Source organism: Mustela erminea, chromosome 9 (assembly GCF_009829155.1).
Source record: "Mustela erminea isolate mMusErm1 chromosome 9, mMusErm1.Pri, whole genome shotgun sequence".
NCBI classification, from domain to species: domain Eukaryota; kingdom Metazoa; phylum Chordata; class Mammalia; order Carnivora; family Mustelidae; genus Mustela; species Mustela erminea.
Genome location: NC_045622.1, coordinates 46,336,451 through 46,350,175, shown reverse-complemented (window position 1 = coordinate 46,350,175; position 13,725 = coordinate 46,336,451). Strand labels below are relative to the sequence as shown.

Below are 13,725 nucleotides of genomic sequence, written 5' to 3'. Positions count from 1 at the left end.
TTTTATATTCTTTTAATTAAATTTCAATAATTACATGAGACTTGTAGCTGTCTTGGAGAATACAGGTTTAGAAGCAAGGACAAGGTAGTTGGTAATTGTGTCAATTTGTTGAACTGTATTGGATTGATCCTTTTTCATACAAATATGCGTATGTTTAAGGTGGTGAGTGAAAGGGACAGCTGCCCCAAGGGTAAGCCAAAAGGTGTAGTGAAAGAACAAACACAGAGGATCCAAGCCAAAAAAGAGGTTTCTGTCATATTGATCAATATTTCTCAAACTTTAATATGCAAATAAATTACTAGGGTTCTTGTTAAACATGCAGACTGTGATTTAGTAGGTCTCCAAAGGGAGATACTGTGAACATAGAATTCACAAGGTCCCAGGTAATAACAATTGTTGCTAGTTAAAAGTCCATTTAAAGGAGCAATGATCTAGATGTAGGTAGGCCAATGGATCAGCATAACCCCTACGGGATCTACCTTTGAACAAGATACAACATCTGCATTTTGGACTCAGTAGTCCCAGCTCGAACCAAGGAATGCTCCATTTTATCAAAGACACACCATCGCCCTCACTCTCGTGATGAACATTTATTAAGCCCACCTTCTACATACTAGAAAGAGTAGTCATAACAACCCCTGCAGAGCAAATATTATTTTTTCCCATTTACAAATGATAAAACAGGTTTAGATAGATAATTTGACTTAACCAAAACCCACCCAAGTTCTAACTGTCAGAGATGGGCTCAAAACCCAATCACTCCTGAATCCAAATCCTAGCCTCTCTCCTTGTACAATCTTGTTACTCAAAGTGTGGTGTACAATTGAACATCAGCCTCACCTGGAGGCTAATAAAAAATGAGGACTCTTGGGCCCTATCCCAGGCCAACTGAATCAGAATCTGCATTTGAAGATCTCAGGTCATTCTGATGCACGCGAATGTTTGAAAAGTGCTATCATGTGCCATGTCTACCTTTACAGAGCAGAGCAACAGGTGGAAGTGCAGGGGATCTGCTGATTGTGGCAGCTAAGGAATGGATTTAGAGTGGCTAGGGTTGAATCTAGAATAAATACTGATAGCTTTACCTCTGTTGTTAAAGTCTTACTGTCTCACGGGCACAGTTTAAGCCAAAATTAAGCTGTTTTCTGGTTGGTAAGGATTTTTTAGTTTTGGATAATACTATATTCCCAACAGATAAAAACATCAACAATATAATTTTACCAGTGTCCATAGGGGGAAAAAACACAACAAAGAAATAAACTTGTTTGCTGAAAGACAAATGTACTAAAATCAGCAAAGTCTTCTAAAATATCTTAACCTTATTAATCACAATTAAATGGTTCAAAGAAACAAACATAATTCTGCTTCCTCTCTCTTCATGGGTAATTCTGGAGAACTATCCAATTAAGAGTGAATAGTAGCCTGAATCACAAGGGCCTGTTATTGTACAAAGTGACTCAGAGGAATTAATGTCTAACTGCCCAGCTCTGTGACCAAGTGCTTGGTCATCCCACTTCTGCAATACAGCAACTTCCTCCTCAGAGAGCTCTTACCCCCAGCTTCCTGCTGCTGGAATCAATCAGAAATGCCATTTAAACCTTGCTTAACAACACCTCTTAGTTTCAAGCCCATTCTTTGGCTCTGGAATGAAACTCATTGCTAATTTGATTGTTTCTCTGTGTCCCTGAACCCACATCATTCATTATTTTCTCTTATCCCCCACTCTTCTCAATACTCTTCCCTATACTGTCAGCTTCTCTTGGGCTGTTTTATTCCCTCAAGACCACATTCTGCTCCTCTGTCCCAGAAGTGAAGTCATGTCTGCGGCCAATGAACTTTCACTTTCAAAGTTCTCTACAAAAATCTCCCTGATTGGGGTGCCTGGGTGGCTCAGTTGGTTCAGCATGTCTGCCTTCGGCTCAGGTCATGGTCCGGGGATCCTGGCCTCAGGCCATGCACTGGGCTCCTTGTTCAGTGGGGAGTCTGATTCTCCCTCTCCCTCTGCTCCTGCCCCTGCTTGTGCTCTCTCTCTCTGTCAAATAAATAACAAATCTTTTTAAAAAAACCTCCTTGATAATACTTTAAGGATATTATGTCTGTTTTCAAATAGCTTTTATTTAAATGATCTTGGAAGTCAAATACAGTGAGTGATACTGTTAAGGACCTTTTCATTTTTGTTTGTTTGTTTGTTTGTTTTTGTTTTTGTTTTCATTACCTAATTCCTCTTTCTTCTCTCCTCTACTTCTCTTACTCCCTCACTTTCTTGGGAGATTTTCCAAGCGTCAGTACTGGAATTTCTGGAACAAATCCCCTGTCTCCATTATTATTTCTACTTCTGGAAGCAAAGTTTCAGACAACAAAGTGTCTCCAAGAAAAGGAAGGTCATTATATTGTCAGTACTTGCTAGAGTTTTCTTTTATATCTCAATAGTTTCCATTAAACATCCTTAATAATCTAGACACTCACTTCCCATATCAGTTGAACCAGGTCCCTTTGACACTTCAATTGTTTATTATCATTGACCTACTATTTTTATATATTTTATATATATTAAATGTATTTTTTATATATATTATATATTTTTTATGTATTATCATTGACTTAATATTTTTAAAGCACAAGATTCGTTCTTTTGTACCTGCTTTCCTTACAAAAAACATACATAAATTCTTAGCCCTTTTATTTAAGACTTTGGTATAGTAACTTTGTTTTTCATTTAGCAAATAGTCACTCTTTCTTCTACTTTGCGCTTGGCAATATGACTTGCTTTGCCCTGTGGGTGTTGGTAGATGTGATGTGAACATAACTTTTAAGTGTGTTTGTGCCCTGGGCTTGTCCTCTTGTGCTTTGGCCATCACAATGAAAAGAACATCCTCTGGGTACTACTGTCCCCGCTCTGGGCCCCGGAATGAAACACGTGAAGCAGAGATGCCCTAGCTAACCTGGTAACCAGCAGCCTAAAGCAGCTGGCCCAGCCAACCAGCAGACACTTCCGGGAGAAATAAACACTTATTGTTATGAGCCACTGATTATGTGGTTATTGGCTGCCCACCAAAACCTGACTCTTACGTGGAGTAAAAGTAAATGATAGACCACGCTCTACCATTTACTGGTTGGGCTCAAATATCTGTATCTGTAAAATGAGAGGTTTGCACTCATTGGATCCCAAGTTCCTTAACAAGATTTAAAACTCATGGTTCTTGAGTATACCACTTCCCACAGCATATTTCCAGAAAACAAGTCAAAATATAACCACTATGAAATGATGTCCGGAGAAGAATGAAGAGAAAAGGATCCTAGACTCTCTCTGCTCAATTTTATTTTTCTAAAGTAGAAAGACTGGGGTTGGTTTGGATGCTGTTCAGTATAGGAGTCTGACAGGTCTACTGAGGGGCAAAGTATGTCAGGAGAGGAGGCCTCCGTGTCTGTTGGCTGCAGAGTACTGAGAGGGCGTCATGCTACCTTTTTACTAAGTCAGTCTTCAGGGATGTAGACATACAGATCATATGCAGGCTCCGATCCCCCAGAACTCTCTAAGAACAAGTATTTTCAGCATCTATCATAAGATAATATTTAACATGTAATAGGGAATAATAAAAATATGGAGGGAAAAATGTAAACTACAGTGTTGAAATAGTAATTTGCTTTTTCTTTCTTTGCTTTTCCTTGAATGATTTTAATCTTCATGTAGGGGTTCCAGCTTTGCAAGAGAGGGGGGACTGTACCACAAGTAAGGTCCTATTCAACTTTACAATATCATGACATCATGCAGGAATGAGTTTATTTGAAGCATTTTTACATAAGAACCTCACTGACCCCTTCTTTGTTAATGGCAGACACTTTAGAAGCTCTAATAACCCTTAACTTACTGTCCTAAAAAAAGGGCAGATATCTCTTTAAATATTTTTTGTGCCTTTATGAAAAATGTCCTTTGACCACAGATTTCCTCTATTCATATGCTGTTTGCATGCATGCCAAGGAATTGTTTCTATGAGGACAATGTATTTCTAAAATCAAACTTGCTAATTGGCAAAATGAATATGTTTACTTGCAATGAAATTATTTGTAAGAAAGATGGTAATATATGTTAAAATTTGTCATTTAGGTAATATTTTTTAAAAAAGGAAATGTTCTTATGCAACATGACTGAAATGCTCTGGGGAGCTCTGAGATCGTTTTTTCATTAAATAGATCTGAAATTATGTGAACAACTAGAACATGAGAAAGAAAAGAGGAAAACAAAGTATAGAGCACTGGGGAATGAGAAAATAGCCTGCCAACGGAACAGTGATTTGTTCAAGGTTACCCAGTGAGTCAGGAACAAAGAGGAGAGTTGGACCCATGCCAAGTCCCAAAGTATATCTACATTAATGGCTATGTACTAAGTCTGCCATTTTTAATAAGTGATGTACTCACCTATGGGGAAAGACAGTCATATTTACCATTCTATCAGGATCTAGCATGTGTTACTTAATAAGTTTTTATTATTTAAATAAAATTATAAATAAACACCTATGAACAAGAAGTTAACAAAGCATGATTTTGCATACATCATTTCATTTCATCCCCACACCCACTTCTGAGGTAGGTGTTGTAATTCCTGTCTTAAAGATTAATTTGGATCCAGAAAAATTAAATGAGTTGCTGAAGAACACATTGCCAAGGGACACTTTGGGACATTTTCACCATACTGAGCTACTCAGTAAACCTCTCTAAAGATCCTACTCTTAAGGAAGCTCAAAGAGGTTTTCATTAAGTACAAAAATATTAAAGATTAAAAAATAAGTAATAGGAGAGGAGAGGAGAAGGAAAGGAAAATTGAACTGGGGGAAAAATCGGAGGGGGGAGATGAACCATGAGAGATCGTGGACTCTGAGAAACAAACTGAGGGTTTTAAAGGGGAGGGGCATGGTGGGATGGGTGAGCCTGGTGGTGGGTATGAAGGCAGGCATGTATTGCATGGAGCACTGGGTGTGGTGCATAAACAATGAATCTTGGAACACTGCATCAAAAACTAATGATGTATTTTATGGTGACTAACGTAACACAATTTAAAAAAGATTAAAAAATAAAAGGCCCTTTGAAGAAGGCCATGAAGAAGTCACGTACAGTCGATATTTGGGAAATAGAAAGCAATTTGATTAATTTGTTATATGTGGCTGATTGAACTAGCTGATTAGTTGGGTTATTAACCAAGCATGTCTACACAAAATCCTTAGATTCTATTGATAAATTATTTGTACATGAGGGCATCTGGCAGTTAAGGCATGAGAATCCTAATAGAAGGCTTTGAAATAATACAGATCTACCACAAGAAAGCAGTCCTACTTACAAAATCAAGTCTCTGTGTTTAATGCCTACTTTAAAGCACTGCTCCTCTGCTTTTGCCAATGGATATAGCAAAAAACTAACTAGAGTATAGATACAGAATTCCTTAATATACATGGATCCGTACCTCAAAGGTATTGGAACCTCTGTGATAAGTTGTCTTCCACCCAAAGCCACCTATGGCAGAGGAGAAAGCATGCTTTGTTCCCACGTGGCGAGGCAGAAAATAAGGGAGGGGAGGAGGAAACACAAGCAACTACATGACAGAAGTTAAGTAAAACCTGAAACTCTTTAGCCAGGCTAACCAGCTTCATTCTTGGCTCTGCCACTAATGCAAACTTGAAAAAGTTACTTAATCTCTTTATGACTCAGTTTTCTTACCTATAATATAGAGAAAGTAATAGAACCTATCTCACAGGGTTGTTTTAAGGATCAAGTTAATATTTGTCAAGTGCTTAGTGTCAGATGTACCGTAATCCCAGTATAAATGTTTGATAAATGAAGGAAGATAGGGAGAGTAAGAGAGAGAATAGTGGATTCTATGTGTCTTTAATGTATTGCTTTGCTGGCTTCTGAGTCCTTTTCTTTCCTCAGCTGGGGCCGCTGATTCCTACCAGTGAGCTTTTAACCCATTTCTTGTCTGACCCTAAATGACTCTTGTTCAGAAAGATTTAAGAAGCCCTCGTCAGTAGCTCAGGTGAGTCAGCATCAAGTCAAGCTTGCTGTTATTCTTGTCCTGACCCTGTGTCCCAGTTTTAGTCACTTGTTCCTGTAATCAAGTCCCAACCTTGTACTCCAGTTCTAGCATTCTGCTCCCCTGGGGGTGAGTCCTGGCTTGGAGGATCTGCTCAGGATCTCCAGTTGCTTTGAGGCAGACACCTCCCAAAGGGCAGCCTCGGGACTGGACACACTTCGGCACACCGTGTATGAACTTCAGTAAATCAGCTGCCTATATTTAAAAATTCCAAACTTTTACATAAAAATTCAAATTTACAACTTCTCTGGAAAAATGGGATGACCTGGCAGCACTTGGTCCTCATTTCCCCCCTTGGTCCCACCCACTGGAGCCAAGGGGCAGCTGCCCCCTTTGGAAGGCCACGTGCTCTCTACTCCCTACCGTCCCCACGCCCCCTGCCCCACGTATTTCTGTGTTACTTGCTCTGTGTAGGCATTTGAGGTTGAGGGGGGGTCTGAGATTCAGAATAGCTGATACTTACCAGGCATTTCCTTTGCATCAGGTACTCTTTCAGTTGCTTCACTAGTTTTATTCATTTAATCAAAGACTAGGAATCTGTTCTCAGCGGTTATCCCTGCAGTCCTTCTCCTTGCTCCAAAGTCTCTCTCTGCATGCATCTGTGTCTGTTGCATCTTCCCCAATCACTATTCTCCATCCATTAGTCAGGGCGGCTCAGAAAGGCTTGTTGGGCCTCCATGATGTCAACCACTTACCCACATTGTGGACTGTTGCCACCCCCCAATCTCTCCTGCCCCTGCCAGACTTTGTTGACAAGAAGTTTGGCCCTTATAGTGGCGTATTTCAGGTACAGAATCCCAAGCTTAACTGCTCTGCTTGATCTTCACACCTATCTCATGCTTCAGGCTTTCATAAAACCACAGGTCTCATTATATATAGATAGACCACCCCTCACCAAAATTTGTTACAACTCTCATTAGAAGCCCAGCAAAATCCATTAAATATTTACTGATAGCTTACTTATGTTCTAAGCCCTGCCACAGAAATTGATTTGAGTATCCCTTTACTAAGAGACCCAAAAAAGTTTATCCATCTCTTCTATAAGCAATTCATTATTTCTTCAGGAAAACACCGAGGAAACGAACATTATTTGAATATAATCGACTTCTTTTTTTCCTTTTCTCATGATGTGTCCTTGTGCTTTAGAAAACAGTGAATGAAAGAGGTAACTATTTGCATGACTAAGTTGAGATTTAACAGATATCAAAACAAAACTCAAAAAAACTCATTCTATACAGTTCAGATTATCTGGATTGGGTAAAACTGAAAATGTACTGAATTTTATATTTAGCTGATTAAGTTCTAACATAATTTGTAAAGAAAATCTTATAAAAATGTTACTTACATAAGGAATCGTGTCCAAAGTATCTGTGTTGACAATTATAGGAGCAGGGCTGGCCTGAAAAAGAGAAACAGAAAAAACAAATTAAATAAAAAGTTGTCTATTTTGAGATAGGATCCGTTAAACAGATTTAACAGAGTTCAAAAGCATTTCTTGAGGAACTGTACAGGCACTGTGTCAGGGTTTTGAGGGATACATGAAATACCCTGGAGTTTGCTGCAACCTCCTCCTTCAAATATGTGTTTGCTACATTTGCTACATGATAAAATGAAGTAAGCAGTTGCATTTCTACTCATTTTCTCTTGAATTCTGCTCAACAGTAGGAGGTGAGGATTTGAGCTGCATATGAGGTAAGAATTTCTAATAAATTGGGTGACAGTGAAAAACGTATAGCATTTCCTTATAAAATAGCTGTACAAAATAAATCTAACTTCTCTCTCATGGCAGCAAACTTAAACCCAAGCCAGCATTTGTAATCCTTCTCTTTAAACAGCCTTTTTAGAATATGTTGAAAATAGGTTCACTCACTGACATCTTTTTTTTTTTTTCCTCTCAAGTCATTCATTGACATCTTATAGATGCTTACCTATTATGTATTCTCTATCCTATCTTTGGTCATGTATGCATTTCTGAACACATACCTTAGAAATCCTTCAAGAGGAAATTAAAAATTCATCAAAGATGGCATAAAATCACATTGGGTATGCTAAAATTTTTTTTAAAGGAAATTAGTACAAACTGAAGTCATTCTCTCTAAAGTTGAGCAGGAAACTGTGTAAAACTGATACAGAAGTGCTACAAGCCAAGTCATTAGCAAATAAGAGATTGCAATCTATTTGCATCCACCAATCTGACTTCATGAATATTGAGTAGACCTATCTTTATTTTCTAGTTTCTAGAATTTTCACAGAATTTTCTCCTTCATCCCCTGCAGGATCTTTAATCTCCTTCCCAAATTGCAGATTTCATTTAGATAGAGGAAATACTCTCATCATGATTAATCGAGAGCTGTCCTATAAGACACGGTGGCTTTGGCAAGTGCTCAACTTTTGGGACATTTCATTAGCTGTGCCCTCTGGAATTAACAGAGTTAACAGCTTTTTAATGTCAATTTGTGCTTGTGGAATCCTAATAGAATGATAAAACAAATGGCAATCCAGCAGATTTCACAAAACAAAATTCCATGCTTTAACACAACACACTGGGCATTAAGAGCAGGACCCTGGTCTACATATCTACATGGTGGGTCAGCTAGATGTTCACAGTTTATTCATTAACTCCTAAAAGCAAGTACCTTAGGGTGAATAGGAGAAAGACAGTTTCCACTGGATCCCACCAAAAAAAAAAAAAAAAAAAAAAACCACCCAGCCCCAAACACATACACACACAGTGCTTATGGGCCTGTGGTGTAGGGAAAAGAACATGAGGTTTACAGTCAGAAAACCTGGGCTTGAGTTTGGTTTGGCAACCTCCTGATTATATGTGTTGAGGACTGAGCAACTTCTTGATGGTATGATCTGGGGGCAATTTTACTAACTCCTTTTGCCTCATTTTTTCTTTCTCTGTAGAATGGGAATGGAGATGATCACCTTCTGAAAGAGTTGCTTGAAGAATAAGTGAGGTGATATATTTCATGTGCTTTGTAAACTTAAATTTCAGAATCAATGTTAAATATTATTATTATTGTCCCTAAAGATGAACTACTGTAAGACTATATTACCAAATGATTTGTGAACAGTTTATATGCTAGAGATTTCAATGCTATGTTGTTGGCTACAACTGCACTAAAGAAAACTGAAGATTAGACCATGTGAAGTACTATTTATTAAATTGATATTACTTGTCCATGTATAAGAATATGCACACATATCCTCTTTGATTTCCACAAAACCTTATTATGAAGCATCATTATCACTATACCCACATTATACCACTAAGCCACCCAGGCGCCCCAATACCCACATTATAAATGAGAAAACAGAGGCTCAGAGAAAATGAGAGCTTAGATTTAACACTGGCCTTTCTGACCTCAAAATCCATTTTTCCACCCTATCTAGGTGGCTCATTGCAAGTGTCCTGCAGTGATTGAAGATCTCTAGTTAGAGCAGTATATGAGACTGAGGCAAAGCAAAGCCACTCAGCAGGCACCGTAAGATCTTGCATATGCCAGACATTGAAAACAATCTGGTGATGCCTGAATGGTCACTGGTATTGTCCTCCTAGTCTGTGTTTCAGTTTTGACTCCCTCTCTTCTATGCTTTCTACCTGGTTCCCAGGATGACCCAAAACACTTGGGCCTTGTCTCCTTGACCAGACTAAAAGCTTTCCAAGTATCACACCCAATATTTATATTTTCCCCTATTAACTATTACAGTTTAATCAGTAACTATGCATCAATGGAATTCAACCCATCTTACTTTTGTTTTTCCTGTTACAAATTACATTAATGTTGTCTAGGAATAAATTTTGTATGGAAACCCCTTTCTTACATGATGCCATTTATCACTTTCATCTGTTTATGCTGCTATTTTCTGTTTCATATATGTAGATTTGGTTCTTCTAATCGGACTCTATATTTAAAAAGTGACAAGGATTGTATACTTCCCTAGAATTCTTCACAGCACTTGGGTATACTGAAGGATCTCATTAAGTACTTAGGAATTATTGACTAAATGTAGCTACAAAGCATAGGTGCGGGTATAAAGGGACTTCATGCCTCTTTGTAAGCTCAGGAGAACATTTCTAGAATAACTCCAAAATCTCCTCTGGTACCAACAAGACTGTGACCACTTTTCCAATATCCACTGTCACTTTCTTTCCTTAACCCACCCCTATTTCTTAACTGTCCAGCTTTTACAAAATAATGGTTATTCCATAACTGCTGATTCTAGATGTTGTAAAGTACAATCTTTATTATGTGGAAAGCTCATTGCTCCTTTCTGGTACTTAGAAAGGTCCAGAACCCCCATTAATGCCTGTATATATTAAAGCCACTAAGAAACAGAATGTATGGAACATGTGAATCCACAGACACAACACATACATCTGACATTGGCAAACCCCTAGCTTGATCACCAAGGAGATGTCATGGTTGGCTGTTTTGTATCCCACTGGGCTGCTACATCCGGCTCTCAGAAGATCAGATCTCCCATATCTTGGCTCCAGCACCCTCACAGTCCTCTCCAGACTATTTTCACAGAAGCTTCTTGGAATCCTTAAGGTTCTCAATGGCACGTATCAGCAGAGAATAAAAATCCCAAGTGGTGACAGAATGCAGTCAAATTCTAAGTCTGGCCCATGAGTGTGCTCTTCTCACCAGTTGTTAATTTCAGATCTCCCCTTGGGTCATCCTGGCTTCTGTTGATTTTCTCACTTTTGAAATCATGTGAGTCCATGCCAGTTTGATCAAGTGTGGTTTCAGATCCTTAATACCAACCAATTCCCTAGTTACTTTTGTTGTTCCTCTAAGCTTTATCTCTACAATGTGTACTGCCCTGCTGTATACACAATCTCCTTCTATATTGGGTATTCTATTTAATTGAACCTCTAAATCAAACTGGTGACTTAGCAGAAAATCAATCTCTCTTAGGCGGCCCAAACTATGCGATATACATGGTTTGCGTTTTATATTACATTCTCTTCTATATGGAGAAAGTCAGTTTAAAGCAAGAAGGAAGTATGAAGCTAATTATAGAGAAGCCAGAAGCCAATAGAGAGAACACTGAAAAATTTAAGTTGTTAGATCAAGTTATTCATCAGTTACAGCCCTCTTCAAATTATATCAATAACTTTGTTTATGCTAGTAAAAGTTAAGCTCCTACTGTTTGCCACCAAGAAAATGTAACTAAAAAAGAATCTTACATAATGAATGCAAATTATCAAAGGGGTTCATTGATTCTTTTTTTTTTAAGATTTTATTTATTTATTTGACACACACACACACACACACAGATCACAAGTAGGCAGAGAGAGAGAAAGGGAAGTAAGTTCCCCTCTGAACGGAGAGCCCAACATGTGGTTCAATACCAGGACCCTGAGATCATGACCTGAGTCGAAGGTAGAGGCTTAACCCACTGAGCCACCTGGGCACCCCCAGTTCACTGATTCTGAATGATGTGGTTATTTCTTGATATTTGCTAAGTGCTAGATTTGATAAATACTTCTGACATATATGGGCAAGTGTTCACCAAGTCAGATAGTCAGGAAGACAGGTCAAGCAAGGTACAGGCAAGGAAGGCACAACAGCCAGTCAGCCAAAGATCACACTCTGGGAAGCTTCCATCTGACCAGTGTAGGTTAACCAGTGAGAAGGTCACAAGATTGAATCTGGGTCTTTATTTAAACTTTTAAGAAGCAAAGTGGAACAGGAGAGAAATCCACACAGTCAAGGAACCTAAATACAGCAGAAACTGAAAGTAACACGGATGGGTTAGGAACTATGCAGGGATTTCAAATGACCTGAAACAGGCAAGTTGAAGGCAAATGGTTGTCAAGCCAAAACAAGTAGGAGGTAAAATATGGCAAGAATAACACGTCAACTGCTTTTGGGGCACAGTATCTCTGGTTTATCTTCTCAGGCTTAAAAGCCAAGTCTCCTGAGTGTGCAAGAAATAACACAGGTCCTATAAGTGACTTTCATATATGGTATAGCATGACAAAATGAAACACAATGGAATCTATGCAGGTGATTTCCCTGAGACAGCTAAAGATCCCCAAAGTTCCAGGTAGGTAGAAAGTAGCTGGCTAAGGTCAGTTGCTACAAGGTTATTAATAGTCTAGCTTCACAATTCACACACACACAATTCACACATTAGGCTGAGCCCCAATCAGACCGCATCCTCATTCTAACCACAGAGTAGAATATTGGAGTTACCACCCACATCAGGTCTGAAATGAGATCTCTAACATTAAATACTGAGTTGGTATGCTAAGGATTGAACTCAGGATAACTTTATTTTGTTTCAAGTTTTCCCCCTAATCCTCCACTATATTGGCATTCTGGAAATTTAAAAAATGTGATATGATTGGCGTGGGGGAGACTTCTACCTCAATTTCCTACCTTTTGTTCTCCACTAGACATGAAACCCTATCTTCCCTCTCCTGTCTCATAATCTGCTGAGCTAGAGCCCCACATCCTTAGGGCAGAGAGGGCCCTACTCCTACGTGAAGGGTTAACCAGGAGTCTGCAATTGTCCGTAAGCATCATCACTCTGAAATCTCAGAGTATCCTGACCCAGCCACACCCAGACCTTCTGAATTAACACTGGGGTGGATAATAATAAGGTCAAGCATTTATATCACACCTATTTGTATCAATTAATTTATTCAATCTTTACAGAACCATTATTCTCAGCTCACAAATGGAGAAGCAGAGGTTAGTAATTGTCCCAAGGTCATACATATGGTAAAGAGACCATCTTCAAACCTAGACAGTCTAGCTCAGAGTTAATTTTGATAATTGTGCTCTACTGCCTCTCAGAATGGAACTGGACTTTACCAGAGCTCTTTGGATTCTAACTTTCACTGTTCACTAACAAGTCAGAGGCCAGCTCAAAACAAAGTTAGATATATCCATGTGGATCCTGGCTGGGGCCAGAGCCCTCCCCACCTCACTCTGGCCCAGTTACTGGGCCCTTGTGTATCATATGAACAGGTTAATGGCACAGGCATAGCTTAGTTGACTCAATTAGGATTTTTCTGAGTAAGCTCCAAAGAAAAAGTTTTGGTAAATAACTTATTAAAGACACATTAATGAGAGTGAGAGAGAAACAAAAGAAACAAATCTACTCTAGAATTATAAAACTTTAAGCTGAGTCCTTAAGGGTCATTTAATTCTACCTTCACTTTGTAAATATGGAAATGGAAACAGAAAGTAGGTGGCATGCCCCAGATCTCATAATTACTTAATATCAAAACTGAAGACAGGATAACAACAACAACAAGAACAAGAATAAACTGTTAAGCATATATTAAATTACTATTATGTTCCCAAGGCTTTGGTAAATACTTAAGATGCATCAGGGCATTTACTTCTCAAAATGTTTTAAGGAAAACATTATTGTTTCCATTTGGAAAGACAAGAAAGGAAGAAAGGAAGGGAGGGAGGCTCCAAGTATCTAAGTCACTTGCTTAATATCACACATCTAAGAGGACCACAACCAGGTTTCAAGCCCACATCTTTCTAGCCCCAGATTTCATGCTGATTAACCACGACCATCTCCTGATTCCCTCTGCTGATTTTTTCCAGGCTACATGATGGAATGCAGTTCTTTTCTGTCTTGCAAGTTGCTGGCTCCTCTTT

The 13,725-nt window shown here is 38.8% G+C and overlaps 1 protein-coding gene across 12 annotated transcripts in view; it reads right to left on the bottom strand.

Moving 5' to 3' along the window:
• The window catches only part of DLG2 (discs large MAGUK scaffold protein 2), a 2,075,147-nt gene that overhangs the window by 708,155 nt on the left and 1,353,267 nt on the right, over positions 1 to 13,725 (bottom strand). For all 12 annotated transcript variants that reach the window (XM_032356653.1, XM_032356654.1, XM_032356656.1 and 9 more), the window contains one exon: positions 7,428 to 7,481. In XM_032356653.1, coding sequence (XP_032212544.1) covers positions 7,428 to 7,481 — 54 coding nt within the window. The remainder of the gene's footprint in view (positions 1 to 7,427; positions 7,482 to 13,725) is intronic.